Source organism: Sinohyriopsis cumingii, chromosome 1 (assembly GCF_028554795.1).
Source record: "Sinohyriopsis cumingii isolate HCF-2022 chromosome 1, ASM2855479v2, whole genome shotgun sequence".
Lineage (NCBI taxonomy): Eukaryota > Metazoa > Mollusca > Bivalvia > Unionida > Unionidae > Sinohyriopsis > Sinohyriopsis cumingii.
Window position 1 is genome coordinate 37,281,518 of NC_142961.1, and position 15,278 is coordinate 37,296,795.

Genomic DNA, 15,278 nt, shown 5'->3' on the forward strand with positions numbered 1-15,278 from the left:
AAAAAATGAGTAATGTTGTTTCTTATAGTGCTAAGAGAGGAAATGGAATAGGCAGGCAAGATTTTGACGCAAAGGCCAGATTTCTGAAACATTCATTGATGTAGACTGCCGCTCATTTTGTGTGCGGTCAGAGTCAGTCAATCCTGAGATGGACTCGATTGGCAACATGTCTAGTTACTCGATAGAATGTCTGCCTGACTTGGAATGGATGTCTAGTTTAGCGTCGAGTTTACTGCAAAAAACGTGGCTCTTTTGGTTATTCATTCGCTTTCTGAAATCTAAGTTTTGCTAATATGTTCAATATCAGTTTTGCAAGTCAGGAGATAAATGACTCATTTAAGTTCAATCCATCAGGTGCAACATCTAAAATATTCAAACAACACTTCTATGAGATATACGGTCATTTAATGTTTGTAAATTCAGCGCATTTGTTGTGCGTCTTGTTTGTAATAGCTTTTAATAAAACCGCAGAGTCGAAATCACTAAGGCTAATAAAGAACTAGTTTTGCACTGTTCATTTGTGGTTTTATATATTAATCCTAATCAGCCCCTAACATCGGACCCAGTGCACTTGCCACAGAAAAGTTTTCACTGTCGCTTGTGATATTAGTTAGTCAATGTTCGTTGATCGATGGCATTTGCAGGCCGGCAGAATAATCATGTTTTTCTGCAATCTTATTGGATGCAGCTGAAAGAAAATTATCCAGTCGTATTGCTCATGCTATTTACTTTGGAAGATACTGGGAATAACTTGAGCAGCCCGTAAACAATGACACATGTCCCACGTAAATTTCTCCAATTGAAACCTTACACTTTTCTAATTGGAATCAAGGCATGTGAAACATCGTTAAGTCCCCGCATTAAAAATATAACAGGTCAATTAGTGAGCTTTTTTTCGCTGAATTGATTCTCCTTGCTATGGACAGCAACGTTGAGTCCACAAGAGGGCACTTGCTTAAAACACTGTTTAGGCTTGCTGAATAACCCGAGGTTGATGTGGAATATCGTGGAAAGACGACTCTGGGCTAGTAAAGATGTGTCAATAATATGCATACAGCAATAAGACCTTTTTTCAGTCTTAATCATTGAATGTAAATCGTCTCCAAAGTCTGATGCTGTATTTATGAACATATATCAAGGAAGACATACAATTTATATTAGGGTTAAAAACTTTATATTTAATCATGAATTATAATGTTGCCAAGTGCAATGATTTAATTAAGACTAAAACATCAACGTTTATCAATATCTAAAATACTGAAACGTGAAGTCTTGTTAGCTCTTTAGGACACGAATCAAGTTTGCTTGGATGCATATTTAATTGCAACGGTTGTGCCAGGTGTTTTATCTCGGGAGGAAGAAAAAGCTGATTGATCCTCCAGCATCACATATAGCTCTAATAGCAATTGGGTAGATTTCCCGATAGTAAAACCTACAAACGTTTATTAACTTAAGGTGACAGCACTGCAAAAGACCACTAAAAATGGCGTTAAACCATACAACAACAACAACCACAACAACGGCTAAAGACAAGCCTTCAGCATAGGAAGTCACTTGCGTTATGCTATGAGGTCAACTGAAGCGACCTCTTCATGAGAAACAGTAGATGGGCATGCTCAGGTTGAGGCTGAAATGGACCTTGTCATATAATAGGTTTGGTTTTGGTTGTGTGGGTTTTTTGTCATTTCTCAGCACATGATGGCGGACAGTATGTTTACGAAAACCCCATGAAGAACAATTGAACCAAGGGAAGGTACTGGCAAGCTATATCTGTTACCAACGTTGGCCGAGTTGAGACTACCTCAGGTCCAATTACATGTAATAAGAATTTCAAATTAATGCTGTAAAAAATTGTGGAGTATGGGCATTTTGTTATAGCCCCCCCCCCCCTTTTAAGGAATTCTTAGATTTTTGTGATTACTTGTTTGACTATTGGAACTAGGTCCAACGGAAATATTCCTTAGCCCGAAATAATTAGCCAATTACTAGGAGCAAATGTCACCGACTGAAATGTTAAGTTTCTATGATGTAATGGTTTACTTTTAGTGAATTCAGGTCAGAACCGCATGAGTTTCCCTTGCGTTCCATAGTCCCTATGAAATCTAGTGGTGTACATTGGTGGTGTGACTGCAGTGGTAGTATTACGGTAGGAGACCGGTAAATTACACATTGGGATAAACAATAACGGACTCGTCAGATATCGTTTATGTCGCCATAATGGCAAATGTGACGCAGTGTTGCTGACAGAATGTGGCCCGAAACCACGATTCGACTGGCCAAAGGCGGCATTGTAAAAATAGTTCCCTGTGCTAAGGGATAGTTGTATAGTATACTGCTTGAACTGCTGACGGTACGGAAAGCTGATGAAGAAAAACCAATCAGATGTGCGGTAAATACATTTTTTTGGAAAGTTATGAGATCTGTGGTCTTGCATTGATTAGAATAAAATTTATGTATAAAATGGACACGTCGAGCTTCTTATTTACAACTGAAGCTGTATGTAAGTCTCTGGAAATTTGGGGTAAACTTATGACTTCTATATGAATCGCGTTAGTTTTTGATACCGCTCGGTCAAACAAATACCCCTGGCTTGTAACAATACATAACACGCAATACACATAATTTAACTTCGAAGTGCTTGAAGTATTACAGAACAATTACTTAATACAAAATAAACTTGTCAATATTTAAAAAATATTTCATTGATATTTGCTAATTTTACATCATTGTGCAGCAAATTTCTGAGTTCATTATGTGTAAAATGTAACTTAGAGAAATTTTAAAATCTGGAACATCCATTTTATATATTATAGCTCTACTATTTTTGTTTTCATTCTTCAGGGAAGATTTGATATAACATATGGGAATTTCCTGCTATGTACGAATTATAAAGAAATTCAAAACATAAATGTTGGCATGTATTTAACACAGACCTTGTCTTGACAAATACTTTACCATATATGTAAGTTGCTAGAGTTTCTTGTCTTGAATAACAGTGCATCTTATGTATTTTGAAACTAATAATGAAGTTATTAATTACTCATGGATGATTCTTTATTTTGTATTTTTTCAATTCAAACACGGCAAATGCGGCGATATACAAAAAATCCGATGTTAACACCATTTGTTTCCAATCTTCGGAGTATATTTAAACAATAAGAAAAGTTGCCATATACAAGATGCTAAATTACGCATGACCACCAAACCCGTTATAATGTACAAGCCATGTGACATCGTTAATAATTGTGGAAAGTAAATTTATCTACATATTGTAGTGGATTTTTGCACGTGTTTCGCGCGTGTGATAGCGGATCTAGCCATTAACAAATAGCTGTAACAAGATTCACGTAAAAAAATCTGCTCCTCACAGAGTCATATACTGTTGATTTCAATTGTTAAATACTATTTAGTTTTCACGTTTTTGTTCAACTGTGTCAGAACACACATGCATACGTGTGTACACAAATACACATACATACATACATAAATAATACATACATACATACATACATACATACATACATACATACATACATACATACATACATACATACATACATACATGCATGCATGCATGCATACATACATACATACATGCACACATAAATAAATAAATAAAATAAACAGAAAAGGGAAAACTTTAATATTAAGGGCACTCAACCTATTTCAAAGGCATATGTTTTGTTTCCTCTTCGGATGGATGGATGGATGGACAGACGGACACAACAAGGATAACAAAGTTATCAGCAAAAGAGTGAAATACAGAGCTAAAATTTGTTATCATCACAGATTAAAATTAATAATTAGATAAATGGTCTAAGTTTACATCTGTCAACACATTTGTTTTATTATCCATGTCAAAATAGTTAGAGGGAAAACAATCATAAAAACACATACATGTAAATTTAAAGACAGTATAATATGTGTATCCATTATGGTATAATATTCACTTCTTATTTATTTATGTGTATATGAATGTTACTACATGATATTAATAATTGTATCAGTTATGTACTATCAAAATCAGAATTGTTTTAATGTTTAAGCAAAACTTAAATAATATTTAAGACATCAATTTAAGTAAGGACATACACTCTTTTTGCTTGATGTATTATGAAATGCTAATAATCCAATCAATGTTAAAGCAATCTTCGGTGGATTGTTATCTACTGTTACGACTCTACGTCTTAAAATATGTAACAGAAAGAACTTGAAACAGACATTTTAAGTAAAATCAAGAAGCAATTTATTTCTCCAAAATACAAAGTGAAAATTCAAGAGACACTTACATTATTATGAATGAAATCACCAAAGTAATCTTACATTTCACATTACAAAATATTCCATCCAGTAGTCTTGGATGATATGATATAACACAATAATGTGCATCAGACTGTTTTTAATATGTTAAAATCCTAAGTAATTTATCAATCCAAAAGTCAATGATCACTTTAGTAATTCCAATGTAATTTTAAATACTTTCTCTCGAATTATGTATAATGTCAACAACAACACAACTGCGAATTCTGATCACGGATTTCCACAAACTGATATAGAAAATAATTAATTATTTATTTATTAAATCCCAATTTATACACATTTTCACTTGACTTATAAATGAATCATTAAAAAAAACACAACACTTTAGTCTTTTTGTAAACATGTCTGGGCCTATAATGTTCTGAAATATAGAGAATCGTGGATGGGGCGGTTGCATCGGGCTTCAGAGGTCTTGGGGCACCCAAACCCTGATGGGTCTTGACAGTCGCCCCGGGTGTCATTTACCTTTAGTACGCCACTAAACCATGGTGTTAAAGGATCTTCCCTGATGATCTTTTTGCAGGTTAGCCAGAGTCATGAAAAACATGGCGTATCCACTCCAAAGTAAAGCAATCTTGACAAATTCCTAAAAGACACCGGAAAACACAAATGACCTATTTAATGGAACTTTCGTAAGTATTGTGCTTAAAGTCTAGCCATCCTGGGAAATATGTATGATGATATGTGTGCATGATGCTTTGTGGATATGAACATATTCTTTCAAAAACACGTACGCTAAATGACCGCGCTTCATTTTCCAGTTTTGTAGTGGCGTAATCCCTTAGGAATATTCCACTGAAAGTTTACACGGACTGTTCATACTTGTCGGCCTAAATGAAAGCTAGTATGAAATGAATCAATGTACATATTCATGTGCCATGATCCAATACACAAAATGAGAGACGAAGAGACAATGTGGTAATCTGATATCTGATTGCGCACACTGCAGTGTTCAATATGACACCGGCCATACCCACCCCCATCCCCACCCCCCAAAAAAAATTAGAGCTCTGATGTGTACGGAGGCCAGGTTGTAAAACTTTTCAGGAATATATTTTTTGAAAACCCACAAAATCACAATATGTTCACTCCAAGACTGAAAATGCCTTGCATGATCAGATTGTAGGTGATCATATTGCTTTGCTGACCGTTGCGCCTCCAAACCAGACTAAAAACAGAGACCGTCAAGACTGGATGTTGAAACATTTTAAACGAGAAATCGAGGAATTTGCAAGAATGAACATATAAAATTCGTCAGGCTAACAATAAGTATAGGAAGAAATAAAAGTCGCTTTCATCTGTCCAGATCCTCCTTTAAAGAGAACAAGATATTGAACTTAAAGAAGCAGCAGTGGAATAACAACTGAGACCGGAACTGGTTAATTCAACAAATGAAATTGTGTATAAATGTATCCAGACCTCGAGAATATTGGAGGTCTATAGCTAGGAGTTTCAAACAGCAACATAAATTACAAACGTGGAAAAGTGTCCAAGCTGTAATCTGTGTGTGTGTGTGTGTGTGTGTGTGTGTGTGTGTGTGTGTGTGTGATTTGGATTTTTAACGTAGCTTTAAAAAAATTGTCATATCACTACGATGTCTGCAGTGTGGTGGTTTATAGTGATGTCTAGCACTGAGGCATCATGCCACAGACATGTAGCATTATGTCCCACCTAGTTACATTATCTTGACACCAGGCCAACCAGTCATAACACTAACCTCTTAAAGTTGAGGGCTTAGCGAAGCAGCTGTTAGCACCATTTTTATAAGTCTCTGGTATGACTCGGCCAGGGTTCGAACTCGCGACCTCCCGCTCTAACCACTAGGCCACCGGAGCGGCGTGTAATAGCTGTAATAAAAGAGACGATGAAAAGATTCTGAATGGTATATATGTTGCCATAAAGCAGTGCCTGTTTACAAAAAGTAGAAGAGTTCGGGGAAAGCATGTCGGTCCTAACTATTGCATCAGTTTGCCAACAGAAAAGCAAAGGTTACTATTATTATGCAAGGTAATTCCTGTTATTGGCTGTTAATAATGTATTAGTAACCAGTTGTATGAGATGCACATAAAAATGATGATAGGAAAAAAAAGGCCTTGAAATTTTCCAATTGTAAATCTACATGTATGAATTTTGTTGGATTTGTCCTGAACTTTTTTTTTCTTCGTCAAATGTAGTCAAGGTGTATCAAACAGACTGAATTGAAATTATAACTGTGAATGTTACGGTATGATCATAATCATATAAAGAGGAGTGATTATTATTAATATTATAATTATTAGTAAACCAAGGTTGCCTCTGACATGGAGCTCACTTTAATATATTTTAAATATTGGCCATGGCTGTCTGTTTACAAAACATACAATAAACACCGCATTAAAAAAGTGATTTATAAGACAGAGACCATTCGGTCTCATGACATCAGCAGCGTCGACTGATGTAGGCCTATACTGCCTAAATATAAACATAAAATGGAGTCTTTTCAATGTTTGTTATCATGACTAAATTGATGCCCTTACATGGACAACGATAACTAAATAATAATAAAAAATTTCCAGGACAAACGAAACTCGGTCTAAGGATATAATAGCATTAACTGGAAAATAAAGAAACTGTATCTTCTAAGCGCTGATAATGACCGAGCTGATGCCTGTATATTGCAAATCTATGACTGCTCGCGATGGGACACCTTTATTACACCCACCTATCAAACGTCAAAAAGAGAGCCACGAATGAGTATTGGATTTAAAACAGTAATTATTTGCATGGAAGTGACAATATGCTTTTAAAAGGTTAAAAAGAGCACTGTAATATTGTTTCCAATCAGTTCAACCTGCTTCTCAAATAGAACTTGATCTTGAACACTTCTTGAACCATTGCCGTTACATCATTCGATCATAAAGTACAGTCTACTGTAGAGTTTACAGCATGAAAAGTTTATATGGCATCTAAAAGAAAAAGTGAATTACCATTTTATGTGAGAACTTGAACTGAATTATATCTTGTCTCTAGCAAATAATAATTTTACTACAAAAGCCATTACATCAGAAAACGTCATTTAGAAACTTTAGATAGGGGATCAGCATTTTGTTTTTGCATGAAGACATTACGTTGACTGGCATAATTATTCACCTTGTATTCAAAAATTCCATTGCTGAAAGAAAATTAAACGAAATCATTATAGTGTATGTCATGGTACAAATAAACAGTTATAGATTCATATACGAAAATTCTAAAATAATTGCATACACAAGACTGACAAAACTCATAAAATGGATTCCGGATAAATTAATACGAAATGTTTACTTACACAAAGCCGATAAAACCATTAAAATGGATTTTAACCACCTGTCTACAGAATCATAACTTTCAACAACCCAAACTGAGCATTCAGGTGTATACGCACACATCATGGAGGATTTGTAATGTGATAAAACTTTTGTACTTAGTGAATTTAATAGTATCCTAACAATTTTCTTAAATATTTTCATGATAAACGTGTATTGTGCACCTGATTGATCACTCACTGAGAACGACTGTTTTTCTTTTATAACTTTACTTATTTCTGACTTCGTTGTCATGCTGCCTGAAATACATTTAGAAATAAAATTATTATTTATTTTAGGAATCTGCTTTGTTACAGGACATTTGTTATGCTCATTCTGTCTGTGGTGATCTTAATTGTATCTAAATTTCTTGCGGATGTTTTATTTCCACTATTTTGATTTTGCTTGAAAAACTTGTGAACTTTCATCTTTTGAGATGAGATTTTGAAAAGACGCGATTATCTGATTTGCACAGGTGGGATGTTTGTTGGGATGTTTGTTTTTCCTTTTTGTAGCCACTATATGCTTTTCTTGCATCAACATAATCCATGTCGTGAGTTGTTCTGCAGAAATGCAAAAAAAAAAATAAATAGACAATTTGAGTAATTTAAGGGATGAAATTAAATTTAAAAATATGAAATTATTCCAACAATTATTTTATAGACCTTCTCATTGTTTATAATAAGTTGCATTTTTTTTTAAACACTATCCCATTCATATCTTTTTTTTTTATCCTAACTGTTGTTGTACGAAGGAAATAGAAAGTCAGGGAGATTGTAAATCACACATTTTAGTGCTACATAACATCGTCAGAGGTTCACGTTTTCTATATATAAAAAAACAGCCACCCCTTTACAACAAATATTACTCCCACACAAATACCAAAAAAGTTTTGGTTCACTCCACACAAAATAAAATTAAAAAGAAATGTCCAGTGCATTATATTACGAGTTTTTAAAGCACATGCAAAGAAAGCAATGTGGAAAAGGAAAAAGAAAAATAAGGAGATTTACTAGTCAACTGACAGTGTTAAAGAAATTACTTATCGGTCTCGTTGTAACACGAATTAATTTCAAAAGTATAAAACTACCTGGACACAAATAATACTGACTGGTTCTTTTCTCGGTTAACTAAACATATTTTACATATGTTTGTGCAAGTTCTGTATTTAACCATCCCGCAGTTGCCAAGATGGTGGTAAGGTGTAAAAATTTTTTTACTTCATGATAAATAGATAGATGCTATTTTGCGAAATGGCTACCAATATTTTATGACATTATTTCCAGACCTAATTCCTAGACAATCCCACATATACACTATTTACGACAGGTCAATATTGTAAAGTTTTCGAAGCAGCAAACAAGAAATTAGAAGAACAGTCTGGTCGTCGGTGCAAAACCTATTTTCGAGGTTAATCGAGACGTTGGTATCACTTAGTCTTCAAGACAACATAGCTGTCTACAGTTAAACAATGTATCTTTGTTGCAGATGTATACATTATAATTAAATTGTTAGTATGTGCATTTGTCATCTTTGCTTGTGTGCATCATTTCACTTTAGCTGTATTTGTTGTGTACATGGCAATGTAGCCCCCATTTTAATACGTAATTCATCTTCCGCGTTTTCTAGCGGTACGACAGGTTATGGGGAAACAATTCTGCAGCATATGGGATTATGCATATTAAGGTTTTTGTGATTGACCAGCATGATATAAAAGTTCACCTGAGTGTATGTTGATTTGATGATTTAAATTATGCCAACTACAAATAAATCTTATCTGATCCTATATTATGACTTCACAGCGCAGCAATTATGAGCAGTAAATGAGAACTATGAAGGGCAGTGAGGAATTAAGATCAATAATTAGAAAACCACATTTTCACATGCTTTACCATATTGTCAGATAATAATGCTTTGCAGCTTAAATCAGTTTATTAAAGAACATATTTTGTTAGTTGTGATAAATTTTGACAATTATATCTGTTCTTGACATTAAGTTTGTGTAACCCTATCATCCAGGGTCAGATATGAATGACAATTTATATGACCATATTATATAGTGAGCAAAATAAAAAAGCCCAAACATTGTTGGTCACTAGAAATATTCGATCATAATCCTGTTATATATATAATCATTTGTTGGAAGTAAGTAAGTATATTTTAAATATATTTCACATGAATAGTTTTAGTCCATGAGATTTTGTCAATAAAAGATTTTAAAATTAATCTTTGCGCAGAAAGTGATTCATGTGTACATGTTTGGGATATAGCTTACTGGCAATATGCATTTTTATGCAGATTTCTAGTTGGAATCCGGTGATAGCAGTGATTACATGACTAAAGGAAGAAATGATATTGGTATTAGCAGTACTAATTATGATGATTTAAAAAATAATCTTAATAGGTTCTTTAGACTATTTTTATTAATTAGGAAAAAAAAATAAAAAAATTTTAATAAGTAAACTTGACACTTATGGTTGCTCACTTAGGTGATATATTAAACTGACTCATGGGAGGTTGGAGAGAGAAGAGTTTGAAAATGTTAGATAAGCATATCTGATTAATGAAAACAAATTAAGAAAATATTACTGTTTATCTTGCACGCCTCTCACACATACATATACTACATACCCAGACACATTTTTAAAAAACAAATTTTATCAATTTATTTTTTTAAAGTGCAATTTGATTAGGTTACTGTTCCTGTAAGAATACAAGATGCACTTAACTTACTGACAACATTGGCTCATATCTTTGCTTATAATTTACCGACAACTAAAATAGATCTTAATCATTTTGCTAACATAGCACACCATAACAGCTACTATGGTGTTTTTGGTTATGTTCTAAATTACACTGAGACATTATTGTTTCAGCCTCTCCTCCCACCTTTCTCTCTCTTATAACAACAAAACTTTTGTTTTAGTATTTTTATTTTTATTGTAATTGAATTCTTTAGATGATGAGCAGAATGAGACAACAAATTTTATGTTTATTTTTTATGTTAGTACAGTTAGGTTGTTGAGTTTCATGTGTTCCTTAGACCTTGTTCAGGTATGATTCCTTTATTTTTCATACACAGTCAGTAACACAAAATGATAATTATTTTTTTTACGTATAATTTTTTGTTCTCTGAAGTTAATAATTATTTTTTCTTGTACAAAAAAGTTTACATAAAATCAGGTAGACTGATTTATATCTTAGAGGAATAAATTCTTCTGATATAAAAAGCCACTTCATTTAATAAAGAGATTGAATTTTTTCTTCAGAAAATAGGACTACAAATAAAAGCTAATCTTGAAAAGCTGACAAATCTTCATCCTAGTGGTGAGGACTTCCGGTGGTATGTACGTGTGAGTATTTCACTGCTATATATATAGTATTACAATGTGTTTTTGTTTTTCACACACACACACACTGAGATCAACAGTGTTTAGGGATGAAGGGTTCCGGACACTTTGCTGGTTAAGAATGAATATAGGTGAAGTGTTGACATTACAATTTGCTTTAAACTGAATTGCGAAACTAAAAATCATGGATCACTGATGATCTATGAGTACTGGTAGTCCATCTATATATCTGATTTTAGTGTAGTTTAAACCTAATTTATTTGAGAAACTTTGTCAAATACAATTAGAAACATATGATTTGGGGGATTCAGTAGAATGCATGATCTACATTATTTTATAAATAATCATAGAAGGCTCGAGTTAATATGGATTACATCCCTTTGTAGGATAAATTGGATCAATCAAAAAGCTATGCCGGTAATTGCTCACGTGTGTCCAACATTATACTGGAAAATCAAATATTAATGGACCAGTTATTTGATATCTTTTTTTTTAGGAACAAACAATATGCTTTGAATTAGTACAGTACACTATAGAGTATAGACCGTAAGTGTGCTATGCGGCCCGGTGAAGTTTTTACCGGTACGGTAAATTGTTTTCTTTTATTTTATGTTTGAGAAATAAGAAAAAACACGCAGAATGCAAAATAAATAATGACAAAACTTACAAATATAAACACAGTCATATTAGTTTATGACAATTTATTGACATAGTAATTTAACATGAATTTGTACTTCTATGTGACCTGTTTTCGATTATGCCGATTATAGAGCAATGTCAATAGCATACCGGATACTGCAATCCATATATAAGTCGATGCAATTTCAATGACACAATCCATATGTAAGTTGATTCGGCGTATAAGACGAAGACCGAACTTTCAAGTCAAAAAGTATCGACTTATACGCCGGAAAATACTTTGTATTCGAACTCGCCGATAAAGATAATAGTGGGGTATATCATTGAATAGATTAGTAATAAAATGTTAATTATATCCAAGTCCAAACAGAACAAACACTTAAAAAATAGTATATGTATATATATATATATATATACGAATCGATTTAATGGAGTCCGTGACTTTCAAACTTACGATAGAAAATGACAAGTTTGTATAAGTTACGTTCGTAACTACAGGTAATAAAATGAACTACAATATGGATGTGCTTTCAGTTATAATAAAACAAGCATGAACTGTTTATTCAGCTGTGTCAATTGATAACAAAATATAGCAGTTCAGAAGTAAAATCACAAGCATGTTAGCATCGGTAATGCAATTTCATGATTGCCGGTAATATGGAATATCATACAACGATACCATCAATATTCATGCAACCGGAAGTTACTAGTATAAAATACAAAGCCAAGTTATTGACCTGGCCTCGTCTTATACTCCGAATCGACTTATATATGGACGAAGGATGGAAAATTTACAAAATTGGTCAATTCGACTTATACTCCGCATCGACTTGTAGGCCGGAAAATACGGTACAAAATGTAAACCAAAACAATAAAATCATAAGCAGTTTATTTCAATCTCAAGAATGATTATTTAGAGTTCTCTGCAAGTACAATAGCATCTCCATTCACACAAAAGAAACTTACATGGATAAACAACTGGCATTACTAGGAACCTTATAGATGACTGTAAAATGACATCATTAAATGAAACAAAGAAGGAATTTTAAAAAAATACACCAAGCAGCATAAGTGCAGAAAATTTATTTCAAGTCAGTATGTTATGTAAACAGTTTTAACTGCTTTAAGAGTTGGCCCTAAGAAAAGATGAATTAATCTTGATACATATATGGTACCTAAGTAGCTTGAAACTCTAGATGTGAACTGTTATCAAGATGAATTTACACAAACTTTATATACTGATACTGAAAGATCACCTGTCAAATGTCCTTTTGTTGGGATTAGCATTATTCTCATCACAAGTTGATTTTCCCCCGAAGAAAAACATGTTTTATGAGTTGAAATACTTTTCTGCAGTCTTTTGAAGAGTCTCTGCTGATAATGTAGTGCCCCTATACAAATTAGATACTTAACTAGCAGTTACTACTGTATTATTATTATTATTATTATTGTAAGTATAAGTATATTGTGTGTTTAATTTTTGTCAATGATTGTAGATTGTAAGGGTTATTTTATAAATGACATTTTGCCAGCTGACTTTTATCCATGGTTGTAGACTAAACCTTTAGATAATATTTGCAAACTTGTTTGCTTTGATCTGAGTTTAGGATGTAGGCTTCCTCTTGGAAATACCTGGTCTAGCTGATGTTTGTCATGTCCTTTACTAAAATTTGTGTAAAAGACCTGACCGAATTTGCAAGTTAGGCTGCCCTGGAATTGAACTTTTGACCCTCATCCTCATCCTCAGATTGTGTCAGTGGTTTTTATATAAAGGTTGTGATTAATAGGACTAAATCATTAGTTGAGAACTATTGTGAATTCATTCAAGGATATTCAAGTAGCAAGATTTTAGTAGCACATTCAAGGCTATTGGCACATCAACACATTCAAGATTAGAATCCATATGGAACACCACTTTAAATGATTTGAAACACTATATACTATTGGACTTGTGATAGAACTTTTAGGATCCTTTGGAATTTGATTCACAACTTTGTATTCTAGGGAAATATATTATTTGTTATATTTTACTAAACTTGCTGGTTTTGCTGTATTCTGTTATTAAGTTTAAGACCATAAATTTGTAACTTTATGGAATACTGTTGATTTGACAATATTGTCCTCTTGAAAGCTTTAATTACTTTCATGATATATATTCATGTCATCACCAATTTAATATAAACACCATTACAAGATAGAATTTAGTTTATTTGCTGAAAAATCACATGTCCTTTCATACAACCTTTCCATTGTAGTCAAACTATGTTCTAAAGATGACATGTTATATAGACATATTATATAAATGTATTGACTGTATTTAACATAATGTCCATGCTTTTTAATAAGTGCACATGCTTCTTAGTCAAATCTTTCATTAAAAAATATCATTAATAACCAAGTCTTGATTCTGAAATGCCTTATGGGAGAGAATTGAATGTGAAAATCTGTCTTGAACATTAAAATATTCTTGGAACTTAACAACTGTATGTCCTCTGTCTTGTTACCATGTAATTTTGTGGCTATAAATACATCTTGAAAATGGATATTCGCGTTTTATTTGGCTCAGGCTTATTGGGCAAGAGAACGCATCTACAAAGTGAAAGTTCCCCAAAGAGGTAAAGGTATAATGATCAACTATTAGGAAGAGTTATATAATGACAAGCATTCATTTTATGAAATGTATTTGAATAAGAATCTGTAAGCACAGGGTATGTTTATTAAAATGAAGAATCTAGCCTTGAAATCTCCATGGTGATTTAGTATATTTATGTTCAGACAATAGAAACAAGGAATTGCACTGATTTTTGAAGTTTCCTCATTGAAATTTTGGCAGGAAACATGTTTATCACCTTGTAAAATTTTGCTTATGTTTGTAACTTTTATATTAGCGTAAAAGTTGATTACACGGCATGAAAATAAAAACTAAATGTTTTTACATCAAGCCCTGTCACTAATTAGTAAAAGTTAGGGATGATACTGTTAAAAATACTAATCCGAAGGAATTAAGTGGGAAAAATGTGTGTTTATGTGCATGCATGCTGTTGTTGTTATGGGGTTTAACGCCATTTTTCAGCACAAGATAGGCTATATATGGCAGCCAGTATTAATGGTGGAGGAAGAACCCGGGAAAACCCTGGAAAGAACCACTGACCCATGAGAAGTTACCGGCAAGCCCTCTCACATAACCACATTGACAGAGCCCGAGACTCAAATACACGTAGACAGAGGTGAGATGGCAGTGATCCGTGACAGAGAGCGCTTTAGACCACTCAGCCACTCAGGACCCCTTGTGCATGCATGCATGTGTGTATGTGTGTGCACATGCATATGTCTGCACATGTATATATGTGTGTAAAAATGATGCCAGTTGAAATCATAGTGAGATTACTATGCATTCACAGTGTTGTTGTAGGGTTTAACACCATTTTTTAGCACACGATAGGCTAGAAATGGTGGCCAGTATTAATAGTGGAGGAAGAACCTGGGAAAACCCCAGAAAGAACCACCGACCCATGAGAAGCTACTGGCAAGCTTTCTCACATACACAAATTGGCCAAATCCAAGACTCGAACCCACACAAACAGAGATGAGATGGCAGTGATCTGTAATGGAGAGCACTTTAGACTGCTCGGCCACTCAGGGCCCC

At 33.6% G+C, this 15,278-nt stretch overlaps 1 protein-coding gene across 2 annotated transcripts in view; it reads left to right on the forward strand.

Moving 5' to 3' along the window:
• Positions 1-8,752: 8,752 nt before the first annotated feature.
• The window catches only part of LOC149806718 (CXXC motif containing zinc binding protein-like), a 29,191-nt gene continuing 22,665 nt past the window's right edge, over positions 8,753-15,278 (forward strand). Inside the window, exons 1-2 of one of the 2 annotated variants that reach the window (XM_089956892.1) lie at positions 8,753-8,840; positions 10,913-10,996. In XM_089956892.1, coding sequence (XP_089813018.1) covers positions 8,835-8,840; positions 10,913-10,996 — 90 coding nt within the window. In that variant the 5' untranslated portion in view covers positions 8,753-8,834. Of the gene's footprint in view, positions 8,841-9,302; positions 9,372-10,912; positions 10,997-15,278 lie in introns of those variants that run through there. The other variant, XM_089956888.1, reaches the window with a different exon arrangement.